We start from the raw sequence: 14,023 nt of genomic DNA, 5'->3' as shown, positions 1-14,023 counted from the left end.
GGGACGGAAAGACGGGTGAACGCCATCCCTGTCACTGGGGCCGCCCTGCACGTGCTTTCGGGGTAAACTGCGGGCAAGTTGTATCCGGGCCCTTCCCGTCACCCGCTTCAGACCCTCCTCGCTCCCTGGCCTCTCGGCGCCGCCGCGCTCACCTGAACCGCCTCGCTCCCACAAGCGCGCTCCGGACGCTGGGTGCACAGGGTGTGAGCCTGGAACGAGAGCCATCGCCGCGACGAATGAGGACGCGAAACCGCCGTGGGAAAGCGCCCCCTGCCAAACCCGCGAGCCCGGGGTGATACGCATGCGCGCAGGAGGAGGGGGGGGGGGCGCTAGGACCCGACGTGCCGGCCGGCCGGCCGGGGGGCGTGTCCACGTCCACGCCAGCGTCCTCCGGAAGTCTCGCGATGTTTGCATTTGAACAGTTTGGCGGGTGAGAGCCATGGCGGAGCCAGTCCCGCGACCCCGGAACCGGCTCTTACGAACGTATGGGGCTGTGGGCGGCGGGGGGCCGCGGTGGCGGTCGGGCCGGGCCGGCGCGCAGTGGTTCGCGCCTCAAGATTCAAAGCGTTTCTTCAGCAGCACCAGCAGCAGCAACGCCAGCAGTGACGACCCCTCGCCGCCCGCCGCCTCCGACGACTCTGACGACCCCGACTTCTGCAGCGAGGTGGGTCCGCGGCGGAGGCGAGCTGGCGGGCGAACCTCCAAGGCCCGGCCGAGCCTGATGATGACTCCGAGACGCCTGAGGCTGCGAGCGCGGCCGCCGCGGAAGTGCAGCACGCCCTGCAGCCCACTCGGGCCGCCGCCCTTCCCCAGCAGCACCCCGGGCCGCCTCAGCCCGGACCTCAGTGTGTGCAGCCAGCCCAGCGACGGCGGCCAGCTGGGCACCAGCGCCTCCCTGTTTAGCTCCCCAGCCTCTCCCGGCCCCGGGTCCCCAGCGCCGGGAGACAGTGTCGTAGGTACCGGCCCCTCTACCTCTCTGGATGCCGCCTCTCCGGACCAAGCACCTCATTCCTGCACCCAGGAGGCAGCAACAGGAGGAGGCGGGTTCACCAGCTTGGCCCGCCACGCTCGTGCAAGCCTCACGCCAGCTCTCTTTAGCCTTACGGATTCGGAGAACCCTGAGGATTCTGAGTTTGGGACAGGCGGGAAGGATATGCGGGAGTCCCGCTGTGCAAGGGAACTGATGGGGAAGAGGCTGGAGAGCCTCGCTTTGTCAAGCAGGCGGAGGAAGAGGGCCACAGACAAGGGCTCTTGTCGAGAGACTGGGGCTCAAGGGGCTGTTCCGACAGAATGTGGGGAGGCCAGTGGTTGCAGGAGCTGCAAAGGACCCGGGAACACCAACAGGCCTGAGAGAACTGGGCCAGGCCAGAAAAGGAAACATCGGGAGGCAGTAGAAACCTCCCTCCTCCATCACCACCAGTTTAAGAAGGGCCACAGGCCGGGCAAAGATTCACTCCTTACCCAGGACCTGACTCCATTACAGAATGACTGCTCTTGGACCAAAGCCAGGGCTTCCTTCAGTTTCCATAAGAAAAAGATCGTGACCGCTGTGTCAGAAGTGAGCAACAACGCCACTACCAGTTCTCCCCCGGCGTCCTTCGTGTCAGAATATTCAAACCCTTCTGTCCTGAACAAAACAACCAGCAGTGCCCCATCCCCTTGGCACTCCTCTTCCATGTATTTGCTCACCCCCTTAAAGACACTGCATGTCGCAGACCAAAAGGCATCTGATGCTGAAAAGGTTTATAGGGAATGCGACCAGGAGGGTCCTGTCCCCTTTAGCGCTTGCCTTTCCACGGAGGAACTGGAAAGCTGTGAGAAGATTGGGGAAGGAGTGTTTGGGGAAGTGTTTCAAACAACTGCTAATTGTACACCAGTAGCCCTAAAAATCATTGCTATTGAAGGACCGGATTTAGTCAATGGAGCCCACCAGAAAACTTTTGAGGAAATCCTCCCCGAGATCATCATCTCCAAAGAGTTGAGCCTCCTGTCTGATGCTGCATGCCACCGCACAGATGGCTTTATTGGGCTGAACTCAGTGCACTGTGTTCGTGGACCTTACCCTCCCTTGCTCCTCAAAGCCTGGGATCACTATAACTCAACCAAAGGGTCTGCAAATGACCGGCCTGACTTTTTCGACCAAGACCAGCTCTTCATTGTGCTTGAATTTGAATTTGGAGGAACTGACTTAGAGCAAAGGAGAAAGACGCTGTCCTCCATAGCTACTGCGAAGAGCATTCTGCACCAGCTCACCGCCTCCCTTGCCGTTGCAGAGGCATCGCTGCACTTTGAGCACCGAGACTTACACTGGGGGAATGTGCTGTTAAAGAAAACCAGCCTCAAGGAAGTCCACTACACCCTCAGCGGGAAGACAGGTACTATCCCCACCTGTGGGCTGCAAGTCAACATCATTGACTACACCCTGTCGCGCTTGGAGCGGGATGGGGTTGTGGTTTTCTGTGACATTTCCAAGGATGAGGACCTTTTTACAGGTGAAGGTGACTACCAGTTTGAGATCTACAGGCTAATGAAGAGGGAGAACAACAACTGCTGGGGTGAATATCACCCTTACAGCAACGTGCTCTGGCTACATTACCTCACAGATAAGATTCTGAAGGAAATGGTCTTCAAGAGGAAATGTAACACCCCTGCCTTGAAGCAAATAAAGAAAGACATCGTGCATTTCCATGGGACAATGCTGAACTTCAGCTCTGCCACTGACCTGCTCTGCCAACACAGTCTATTTAAGTAAGTCAAAGGTGCCTTACCGCCCCAAAGGGAGAGAGACCACTAGCCTTGAAAGCCCGCAAAGCCCGCAGTGTTGTTTTCATCTCTACCCCCAGGGGAGGGTGAAATTCCTAATCAGTTTTTCAAACAAGAATTTTTTGTTTCCAAGTGGAAACTGAAATGTTTGTGGAAATCTTTATACAGCAAACATTCTTTAAAAATGAACTACATGTGAGAACCAGTGTTTACAACTTTTAAGCCCTCTTTCTGTCAGCAGAGTCTATTCTGTAGGTTTCTCTCCATTTTTTCATTTTTGAGCCTTGACACTTTATGTAACCTAAGGGGGGGAAAAAATTCAGGAAAGCCCAAGGTCTCAGCTGTCATACTAGTCAGAGCCCATAGGTATTGGCAGGCTGGCTTTGGGAACCATTCTACAGCTCAGGAGTCAACCGAGGGCAAAGAGGCAGTAGCAAAGCAGAGACCAAGACAGACAGACTGGAGGGAGAGAGAAAAGGAAGATGGTAAGACAGTTTATAGGAGACATGCAAGAAATGCCATATATTTATCAAGCTCATTTGCCAGTCACAGAGAAGTAGAATTTAACAATTTTTCAACAGGAAAATAAATGTCTCCATGGCTACTAAAAAAAGTTTTGAGTTTTTGCTTATTTTTTTATCAAAGGAAGCAAACAAATATTGCTTTAAGAGGTGGGTGGTTGATAATCCTTCTGAACATGACTTTGATAATTTACTCCTAGTGTGTTCTTAGGTTAACTAATCTCGTTTTTACTCTTTTTCTAGAACTCTAGTTTTTATACCTTTAAAAATCTGTAGTCACTCTGAAAAGAGATGCAATTGTGATAGAGTCAAGAACCGCCTATAAGTACCTGTGTCTTTGTCAGGTTCTTCACTCTTATAAGCCGGAGCCCTTGTATTTTAATTGGAACACAGATTTGCAGCTGGAATTCGGCTCCAAAGAAGTTTTCTCCATGGATCTGCAGAGTAGGAAGTCAGAGTTGGTGTTGCTTTGCCACTTGTAGCTTTGCAGTAATAAGTACTAAGCACTTACATTGAAGGAGAATTCTTTGTGGTCAGAAAGCCCCTGGCTTGTGTTCATGTACATCACTGCTGGTCTGCAATTGAGAGGACATGTGTTAGCCTCAAGGCCCCCTTGTTTTAAGTGAACCTGAATGCTACTAGTCGGGTACATTAGGACAGAGCACCAGATCCTTAAGAGGAATCAAAGCTAAATATTAGCATGTAAATTGGTGGTAGGGCAGTTGGGAGCGGGCAGAATATTTGAGTAGTATATATTTGGGCTGGTTCTTTATCTAATTATCATTCTTCAGAGTGGCCTTACTTTTCTCCTTCCTTCCTTTTCAATCCCATAACCCCTCTCTTCTTCCCTTCTTAGCATCGTGTCAGGACCTTTTGAAGCAAGACCAGTTGACAGTACTACTTTGATTACTACCATGGGCTTCTAGGAACCACTGTTAGTGTCCTAGAGATCGATGGGAGCCTGGGTTTTAAGTAGCCTCTTCTCAAAGAAAGGCAGTCCCCATTTCCAGCCTGCCCACCAGTTCCACCCACAAGAGAGAATGCTCCAAACTGTGCCCCAGGTGTTGGCCCCTTGGAGGTGCTTACTTGGGAAGAACTGCAATGAAGGCATGCTTGACGTGAAGTCTGTGGGTCTCTCTGACCAAAGAGCTTCTTCCATTGGCACTAAGAAATAAGAGTGTCAGTGCACAGCACACCTGCTTTGTACATATGGCTGCTTCTATACCTTGGCTTCCCAGGGTCATCAGGGGTCAGATAAGAAAAGACTCTTGGAAATAAGCAGAGTGCAGAAGATTTGCTAGAAGTCCAGACTTGAAGAAATTGATTTAGAAGGGTTTCTCAACCTCAACAATATTAACATTTTGGGCCAGATAATCCATTGTGAGAGGCTGTCCTGTATATTGTAAGATGTTTAGCAGCTTCCCTGGTCTCTACCCACTAGATATCAGTAGGACCCCCCCCCCCCCCGCCATGTCGTGTCAGTCAAAAATATCTTCACGTAGCCCTGCCGGCGTGCGTGGCTCAGTTGTTGAGTGTCGACCTATGAGCCAGGACATCACGGTTCAATTCCTGGTCAGGGCACATACCCAGGTTGCTGCGGACTCAATCCCCAGTATGGGGTGTGCAGGAGGCAGCCAATCAATGATTCTCTCTCATCACTGATGTTTCTCTCCCTCTCTCTTCCTCTCTGAAATCAATAAAAATATATTTTTAAATATATATCTTCAGGAATTGCCCCTGAGGGACAGTATCACCTGTATTTGAGAACCCTTTCCCAACACCATATCCCATCCTACCCCCAAACATAGAGGTTTTGCAGGGGAAAGCTTCCCCAAAATTAAATGAACCAGAATTAGAACTCCAGTCCATGGCTCATTTTTCCACACTATACCATAGTTTTACTTTGTGTGTCAATAAAAGAATGTTTAAATATATTTGATAACCATGGGGACACAGGTGCCTTCTCCGGGCTCACTGAAGTCCCCTTCTTCTCGGGAACGTGGGAGGAAGATTTCTTCCAGGGCCATAACCTGGGTCTGCTGTGGCACGGACACTACTTACTTTGTGGTTGTCACAGTGATGTCAGCTGTCCTGTTTGGGAAGGCACTCTCCTCTAGCTGCCAAACTACTGAAAAGTTTGCCTATTTTGAAAAAAAGAAAAAAAAAGTCACTTCTCTATACCACTCACAATTCAAACTATTTCCTACTAACGAGACAGACCTGGGAAATAATTTATATTGCTCACATTTTTGTATCATAGGCTTCCACATTTGTTATTCCATGTCACCTTCTTATTCCCCTTTACAACTGAGCAAACATATCAGAGATTCTCACAGCACAGAGATCCTCCGTGGCACATCAGGGACTCACCTCAGGACTAATAACTTCGGGTCTGATGACCCTTCCATACTACGTGTTATTTCACTCTAGTGAGCCAACAATTTGTCTGGCTGTATTCCCCCACCCACCTCTCCCTACTTTCAGAGCCGACTTGGCAGTTCTAAGCACAGCTATGGATTGACTGTACAGTGAAGGGAAGCATGGGACCACAACTGAGATTCCAATGAGACAGGAAAGTAGAAGACACCAACTCCAGGGTAGTGAGACAAGTCAGCCAATCAAAACACTCACAGATGCCCTCCTGAGTATGGGGTGACCAATCTTGCACTTCATGACCAGGACAGAAGCAGCTGGCTTAGGGTCATCACACTGAATATCTGGGGAAGGAGGCTGTTAACACAGAAAAGACTGTTCTTAAAAGGTAAAGAAAAAGCAGTTTTCTCACACCAATTTAGCATCATTTGCTCATTTTTTTTCACATTCAAGACACCTTGCCCAGAGCTGAGGACACAAATCAGACTTGGTCCCTGTCTTCCTCGAAAGCTGGGCAGGAGGGCTCAGTGGTAGATGGTTGAGGAATTTAAATACAAGGCCTAAGGAGTGGTTCTGTGAGAGAGGTACAGAGAACAGCAGTAGAGGAAGATGAATTTCAACTTGGATGAATGAAAGTCTTCCTAGGGAAGGAGACATTTGAATTGGGCCTCGGGCCACTGCAAGTTTAACATAACAGATGGACCAGAAGGCTAGCATGAGCCCCAGCACCACCACATCGGGACCACTGAATACAGAGAATAATTTGAGCATCTGCTTTTTTTTTTTTTTAACTACTATTTTCTTAATTCTCCAAGGAGGGTGCATCACCAGTTCCATTCTGGATGCTCAGGAGATCATTTCATTCTTTCCATATAATGGATGCTGTCTTAGGCCAAATAGCCTAAGACCTTCAGGGACAGACTGTAGTCTGACAAAGCTGGGTTTATTGATTCATTATAGAGGAAAACTTCATTGGTGTGTCTTACCAAACAAAGGAAAAGACAGTTACTGAAGGACTCCGGGGAAGGGTGGTGGTGAGGTGAGATGTCAATGAAGCAGTGTTTTGATAGGTTAAAAATAAAGCAGGGCTGTGTGTAAAAGGGTCACTCAACATCAGGTCTGCACTGCGGAGTGGACCCAGGGACCCATGTCCTTGGGAACTATTCGGATGGATGTGAAAAGTTTTGTCCAGAAATGCTGTATGTGCAGCTCTGTACCTCAGGAGGATATAGGCTGCTTCTCTTTGTCAAAGTGTCTTAGATTCTCCAGGCAAGCGTGAGGCGGTTTCATAATTACAGATACAACTTCAAACAGCAAAGATTCTGATTTCCAAAGACTTTAGAGAACACAGTTGCTCAATGTTATGATACTTTATAGCTGCAGGGTGTCCTTGGGAAAAATACCATTTCCTAGTATCTTGCAGCTGGTTTCCTATCTGCAATCCCAGGCTGATGAATGGCAGGGCAGACTTTACATTTTAGTCCCAGCTAAGTTATTAGAGATTACTTCTCTCTCAGAACCTGGGTTAGGAAAGGCTGCGGCAGGGAGGAGTGATTGTGCGGCAAATGGCATTGAAGGTTTGTGAGACAGAATGGCATGACTGGATCCATGACATGTAGTTGGTTGGAGGGGCTTCATCCAGTTAATTTATTTTTTAATATATTTGTATTGATTTCCAAGAGGAAGGGAGAGGGAGAGCGAAACATCAATGATGAAAGAGAATCATTGATCCACTGCCTCCTGCACACCCCCTACTGAGGATCAAGCCCACAACCCGGGCATGTGCCCTGACTGGGAATCGAACCATGACCTCCTGGTTCATAGGTTGACACTCAACCACTGAGCCACTCCAGTTGATTTAAATCATTTATTGAATGGACCAAGATGAAGCTGGAGGCAGTTTGGAGGTTGCCATAGAAAAAGAGAGCATGCAGGGAGGAAAAGCCATGAGTGGCATGTTTCCCAAACTGCTGTCATAGTTACCTTTTGTATCCTCTTAAACTGTAAGTTTCTGGGGTAAGTCAAAGCCATGTTTGTCATGTAGGAATCTTCCCCAGAGTTAGTTAGGCTGATGTTCATTGTCAGCTCCTTTGTGACACCCACCACCAATTCCGTCCTGCACAGGGTAGCAAATAGATAAGTGTTACCAGTTTATTCTGTAAAAACCTCAATGCAGTGCAATAACACATTCAACTCACTTCTTAGGTAAATTGCCTAAAGGATATATTTAGCCTAGATTTTCTTCCCCTTAACATAAGCAAACACCTGGACCTCCACACCCACCTCAGTTGCTGTGTGAGATAATAATAATGGCTACCATTTATTTAGTCCTTTCCATGTGCCAGGGACTGTGCTAAATGCTTCACATGCTCAGTTTATCCTCATAATAACCCTATGAAATAGGACGGTTATTCTTCATCTTATAGAGAAGGAAACAGAAGCCAAAAGAGGCTCACTAACTTGCCTGAGATCTAGCAACCTCAAAAAGGAATTGGGAGAATTGGATCTAAATCCTCTTTCTGTTACCAATGCTCTGTGACCATAGGCAAGGCACTCCCTTACACAAATCCATCCATTTCATATCTATTTATGGAGTAGCTTCCCTGTGCCAGATTCCCTACACAACACTAGAGTGACAGTGGGTGTGAGACAGACACCATCCCTGCCCCTTTCCTGGCCTTAGCTTTCCCTCCCACAAAATCATTCAGCCCCTTCTAATTTAGAGGCTGTGGTTTAAACCAGGAGTCTGCTCAGCCTGGTGAAGAGAAGACTTGGGGCTTTGTGAGAGCGTCCTTCAGTCTGCTGAGGTGCAGTGGGGCCCCAAAGTGCAGAACAACTACCAGTCATTGAAATCTGTAGGAAAATGTGTCACCAGTACGAAGAAAACTCTCTAGCCATCTGACATAGCCAAAGACGGAATATGTAGCTCTGGGAAGCAACCATGTGCTTTGTTGTGTTGTTTTATCACAGCTGAAAAGAGGACAGATTGATTGGAGGGAGAGGGGTCAGAGCCTGCTGTGGAGATCCATCTGAGGAAATAAGACAGTAGTGGTTGGGATGGAGAGAAGAGATAGAAACCAGGGATGGTAAGGCTGTGCTTGCGAGCAGAGCACAGGGAGAGAGGACTCAAGGATGAGTCCCAAGGTGACAGCCTGGATGACTGATGAGGGAGGGACCACAGGAGCAAGGGCAGAGGAAGTCGACAGAAGAGTTCAGTCTGGGACATGGTGAGAGGTGTTTATAGGATAACCAGGCAGAGACGCTGAAATGTCAGTTGGATGCACTGTTCCAGAACCCAGGAAAGAGATCTGAGAGTTGTCAGAATATTTTAACAGGGACAGTCTCAGAGGCCCCGAATGCAAACACTGATGTGTGCACATGTGATCTTCTAGAACAGTGGTTCTCAACCTTGGCTGCACATTAGAATCATCTGGGAATCTTTTTAAAATCCTGATTTCTGGGCCTCGTCCTCCAGAAATTCTGTTTCTTTGTTACTAATGTTGTGGCCCCACCCCATAACAAACAGAATTTCCGGAGGATGAGGACCAGGAATCAGGATTTTGAAAAGATTTCCAGGTGATTCTAATGTGCAGCCAAGGTTGAGAACCACTGTTCTAGGGAGAAGGGTCCGCAGTTTTCCTTAGATCAGTGGTCGGCAAACTTCGGCTCGTGAGCCACATGCGGCTCTTTGGCCCCTTGAGTGTGGCTCTTCCACAAAATACCACGTGCGGGCGTGCTCATACAGTGCGATTGAAACTTCGTGGCCCATGTGTAGAAGTCGGTATTTTGTGGAAGAGCCACACTCAAGGGGTCAAAGAGCCGAGTGTGGCTCGCGAGCCGCAGTTTGCGGACCACTGCCTTAGATTCTTTGGGTGATCTATGTCCTCAAGGTCAAAAACCACTAAAGTGTTTGGATGCTAAAGATTAGGCTTAATAATACTTTTGAAAAACAAAGAGGCTGCTTGCTATGTATGTACACTAGGGGGTGATGTAGGGCCAGCTGTGTGTGCTGTCTCTAGTTCACACACATTGGCTAAGAGGGCAGTGCTTGGTTTCATTAATTCCCTGTTGGAAGCAGCTGTGTCTGCTTGTTAGGCTGGATTCCAAAGCACTCAGACATCTTGAATTGGATCCTTATCAATTGAGATGGGCGGCACTAAGCCATGCACATCTGAAACACAAGTCTTGCAAACGTCTAGAAGCACTGGCCATCGGTACCATGTTATATACGCAGCACTGGTAGCCGGGAGGGCACTTAAGACCACCATACGTCCCAAACCAAACTCGTGATCTCTTCCTCCCCACCCTGCCTTCCAAAGTCACTCTTCCAAAGGCTTCCCCAGTTCAGTTCTTGGCATCACTGCCGTCCTAGAACTGTTGCGGTCATGGGAGTGGTTATTGCTGTGCTGTGCCGTATCACTAGCCATACGTGGGTACTGAGCACCTGAAATGTGCACAGTACAACTGAGGGGCTAAAATTTTAATTTTATTTAATTTAAATTAAAATTGGACAGCACAGTTCTAGATGCTCAGGCTGAAGCCTTGAAAGATTTCTTAGACCCCTCTCTTTCCCTCCCTCCCCACCTCCACTATGTCATCAAATCCTATGGGCTTTAACTTCAGAACATAACACCTTCACTGCTACCACCCTGGCCCAAGGCACCATCCCTTCTCCCCTGAGTTATTGTAAGAGCTCCTTGCTAGCTCCCTGCTTCCACCTTTGCTCCTACAGTCTGTTCTCAACACAGCAGCAAGAATGACCCGGTGACAAATGAAAGATCACCCATTCCTCTGGCTTCCCAGCTCCCAGTGACAGCCCCATGGAAGAAGGCCTGTGCGGCCCCGGGTGACCGTCCCCTGCCCACACATTGCCTCTCTCTCCTCGTGCTCCTGCAACCACTGCTAGGTCCTGGCCATTCCTCCCATCCAGGGTATTGGCACTTGCTCTTCCTTCCAATACCCACATAGTCATTCCTCGACCTCCTGTGTGTACCAAAAAGCCTCCTCAGCGAGCCCTTGCCTGACCACTCCGTTCAAAACTGCCACCCCACCTCCAGCCCGTACTCCCTCCCGCCTTCCCTGCCTTGTCTTCATAGTACATCTTGACAACATAATATTTACTTATTTGTTATCTTCTCCCCCTAAAAGCAGCAGGAAGGCAGGGCTCTTTGTCTGTGGTGTTCGCTGCTGTATCTGCAGCGCCTGGAGTGCTTGGCACAGAGTAGACGCTCCATAAACATTTACTGAATTAAGTAATTTGATTAAGAGGTGAGTCGGGGAAGAGGTTGCCTCTAACTGACACAGGCTTATGAAAACAGCATTGCCCAGGATGTCGGAGACCTGGGTTCAAGTCTACCAGGTGACCCCTGTGACCCCACGCAGGCTCCCAACTACTGATTCTGTTCTCTAATCTGTGAAATGGGAAAGCAGACCTCTGTGTTGCCTCCCTTATGGGATGGCTGGGGAAGCAATGAGATAATAAATGCAAGGCCCTTTGTGGGCCATGAGGGGAAGGAGAGGGAATGGTCGGTGCAGCTAAGTCAGGAGGAAGTTTACTACAGAAACTGTGATGGCTGGATCCGACTCACGGAGAGGTGGTGGCCAGCTGTAACTCAGCAACACAAAACAGCTTATTCTTGCAGGCCTTCTCGTAGGGCAGCTGTAACGAGACGGGGGCAGGATTAGCCCAGGGACCCCGCCATCCCCGCAGCCTTCCCTGGTGATCTCCGTAGGACATGCTGGACAGGCTGGGCTGTGTCCACATGGCTGTGACTGTGACAGTCCTTGCTCTGGCAGCGGTAGGAGGAACAGTCGGGTAACAGATGGCAAGTGACAGCCTGTCAGGTAGGGGGTGTGCTTGGTCCTACAACACAGGTACACCATGAGTCAGGCCTCTGGCCAAGATAAAAAATGGGGTGACCTTCATGGAATGGTGGGAGGGCCTGTCACATTTCTATCAGCAGAATGAGGCACCAACACTCACAACTCACTGTGTACTTTGAAATTTTGGGGAGGAAAACCTATATGAAGAAGAGTTTTCTTAGTCCTTTCAAGTAGAGGTAGGAACCGCAGGGGCACAAATGGAAGACGCCTAATCAAATATTGTCAAGATCCAGTCCTGCACACCCTCTGATTCCGTGGGTAGTCTCTGGGGGTTAAATATTCCCCTTGCAATCATTCCGACACTAAACCAAACTAATTCAGAGAGTCACAGAGGGTCCACAGGCCCAGTCAAAGTTGAAAAGCCCTATACAGGTTGAAAATCAAAGTTTCTAAAGAATCTGGGTGTTTTTGTTTGTTTGTTTGTTTTATTGATTTCTGAGAGGGAGAGAGAGAGAGAGAAACATCAATAATGAGAGAGAATCATTGATTGGCTGCCTCCTGCAGGCCCCCCACTGGGGACCGAGCCTGCAACCTGGGCATGTGCCCCTGATTGGAATCGAACCTGGGACCCTTCAATCCGTAGGCCGACGCTCTATCCATTGAGCCAGACCAGCTAGGGGTGGGTTCATTTTTTATTATGAAGGAAACACAGCCAGCTCCTTAACTGGGAAATCTCTGCATTTCTCTCCCCAGCAGCCAGTGACCGCATCAGCAGCTTACGCAAGGACTCTCTGCCCAGGGCCTGAAGCGGGAATGGAGCCAGAGTTAGAAAGGAAACCTCCTACTTCCTGGAGACTGGAGATGCAATTTGCAGAAGTCAGAGCTTGACACTCCGACTGGGTCAATAGTTTGGGGCAAAGTTTTTTGGATTTTCTCTAGTTTTGTTTTTAATATAGACAAGTAGCCTGCTCTCTTTCACCCAACCCAGTGAGCGTGAGCAAGGTTAAACTATAAGCTCCCAGCTAGAACTCATTCTCTGGAAACATCTGTGTGCTTAAACTAATACCAAAGCACGCCTCCTCGTCCATTTTATCAGTGGAGTAAAAAATGTCTTTGCCAAACCATCAAAGTAATCATTGATTCAGGTAAGAATCATGAATGGATGTTAAACAGGATACATTCATAATCTCCAAGCATCGCCTATAAGATTCTTATTCATGACCAGGGGAAACGGCACCAGTCGTGGGACAAAGCAGTGTGCCCCTGACATGACACCTAGAAGGACCAACTTCACTTCTATAATATTCTTGCCCAAAATGCACAATCTAATCTAATCGTGAGGAAACATCAGACAAATTCAAGTTGAGAAACATTCTACAAAATAACTGGCCTGTATCCTTCGGAAATGTTGAAGTCATTAAAGACTGAGAAACTGCTCCAAATTAAAGGAGAGCAAAGATAAGTGATGACAAAATGCAATAAATGATGCCAGACCGGCAGAAAAAGTTTTTTCTTTTGCAATAAAGGACATTAATAGGACAACTGATAAGATTTAAATAAATTAGGTAATAGTATTTTATTATTATTTCCTGATTTTGATCATTGCACTGAGGTTTTGTAAGAGAATGTCCTTGATTTTAGGAAATAGATACTGAATACTGGAGGGTAAGGCATCAAATCTATAACTTACTCTCAAATGGTTCAGAAATATAAATGTATATATGTGTGTAATTTGTATATATGTATATGTACTGTCTATATATATCGAGAAAGAATGGTAAAGCAATGTGAATAACAAAACGTGCAGATGTTAACATTTTGGAAATCTGGATAAAGAATGTATGGGGAGCCCGGCCAGCATGGTTCAGTGGTTGAGCATCAACTCATGAACCAGGAGGTCATGGTTCGATTCCTGGTCAGGGCACATGCCCGGGTTGCAGGCTGGATCCTCATTGTAGGGCGTGCAAGAGGCAGCTGATCAATGATTCTCTCTCACCAATGATGTTTCTATCTCTCTCCCTACCCCTCCCTCTCTGAAATCCATAAAAAATATATATTTTTAAAAAGAATGCATGGGGATTATTTTGGAGTGTGCTTATAACTTTATAGTAAACCAACTTAATCCAAAATAAAGATTTTTAAAATATATATATAATTAGTGATTATCTGCTTATTGACAAAACTTTATTACATTAATTCTCCCAATCTTTTTCTCATCTAACTTGCTGTCTTTTTAAAAAATATATTTTATTGATTTTTTACAGAGTGGAAGGGAGGGGGATAGAGAGTTAGAAACATCGATGAGAGAGAAACATCGATCAGCCTCCTCCTGCACACCCCCTACTGGGGATGTGCCCGCAACCAAGGTACATGCCCTTGACCAGAATTGAATCTGGGACTCCTCAATCCTCAGGCCGACGCTCTATCCACTGAGCCAAACCGGTCAGGGCTGTCAATACCAATTTTTTTAAAAATTATTCAGCCTGATCGGCATGGCTCAGTGGTTGAGCATGGACCTATGAACCAGGAGGTCACGGTTCAAT

At 47.8% G+C, this 14,023-nt stretch overlaps 2 protein-coding genes across 3 annotated transcripts in view; one reads left to right on the top strand and one right to left on the bottom strand.

Annotated features, from left to right (window-relative positions):
* ITGAE (integrin subunit alpha E) overlaps positions 1–14,023 on the bottom strand; it is a 62,695-nt gene that overhangs the window by 8,483 nt on the left and 40,189 nt on the right. The window contains exons 20-27 of the mRNA XM_059669089.1: positions 11,246–11,316; positions 7,641–7,773; positions 5,916–6,014; positions 5,346–5,425; positions 4,371–4,448; positions 3,796–3,859; positions 3,614–3,721; positions 153–209 (exon numbers count right to left, since the gene is read on the bottom strand). Coding sequence (XP_059525072.1) covers positions 153–209; positions 3,614–3,721; positions 3,796–3,859; positions 4,371–4,448; positions 5,346–5,425; positions 5,916–6,014; positions 7,641–7,773; positions 11,246–11,316 — 690 coding nt within the window. The remainder of the gene's footprint in view (positions 1–152; positions 210–3,613; positions 3,722–3,795; positions 3,860–4,370; positions 4,449–5,345; positions 5,426–5,915; positions 6,015–7,640; positions 7,774–11,245; positions 11,317–14,023) is intronic.
* Positions 41–13,704, top strand: HASPIN (histone H3 associated protein kinase). 2 transcript variants are annotated; one of them, XM_059669048.1, is made up of 2 exons: positions 41–2,748; positions 12,237–13,704. In XM_059669048.1, exons 1-2 carry the CDS (start codon positions 440–442, stop codon positions 12,241–12,243), a joined length of 2,316 nt encoding a protein of 771 aa, XP_059525031.1. In that variant the 5' UTR covers positions 41–439; the 3' UTR covers positions 12,244–13,704. The 2 variants fall into 2 exon arrangements, with proteins under 2 accessions (XP_059525031.1, XP_059525030.1); XM_059669047.1 differs by having other exon boundaries at positions 12,234–13,704.

The sequence above is a fragment of the Myotis daubentonii genome, chromosome 16, assembly GCF_963259705.1.
Source record: "Myotis daubentonii chromosome 16, mMyoDau2.1, whole genome shotgun sequence".
NCBI classification, from domain to species: domain Eukaryota; kingdom Metazoa; phylum Chordata; class Mammalia; order Chiroptera; family Vespertilionidae; genus Myotis; species Myotis daubentonii.
This window is presented reverse-complemented; position numbering and strand designations above follow the sequence as displayed.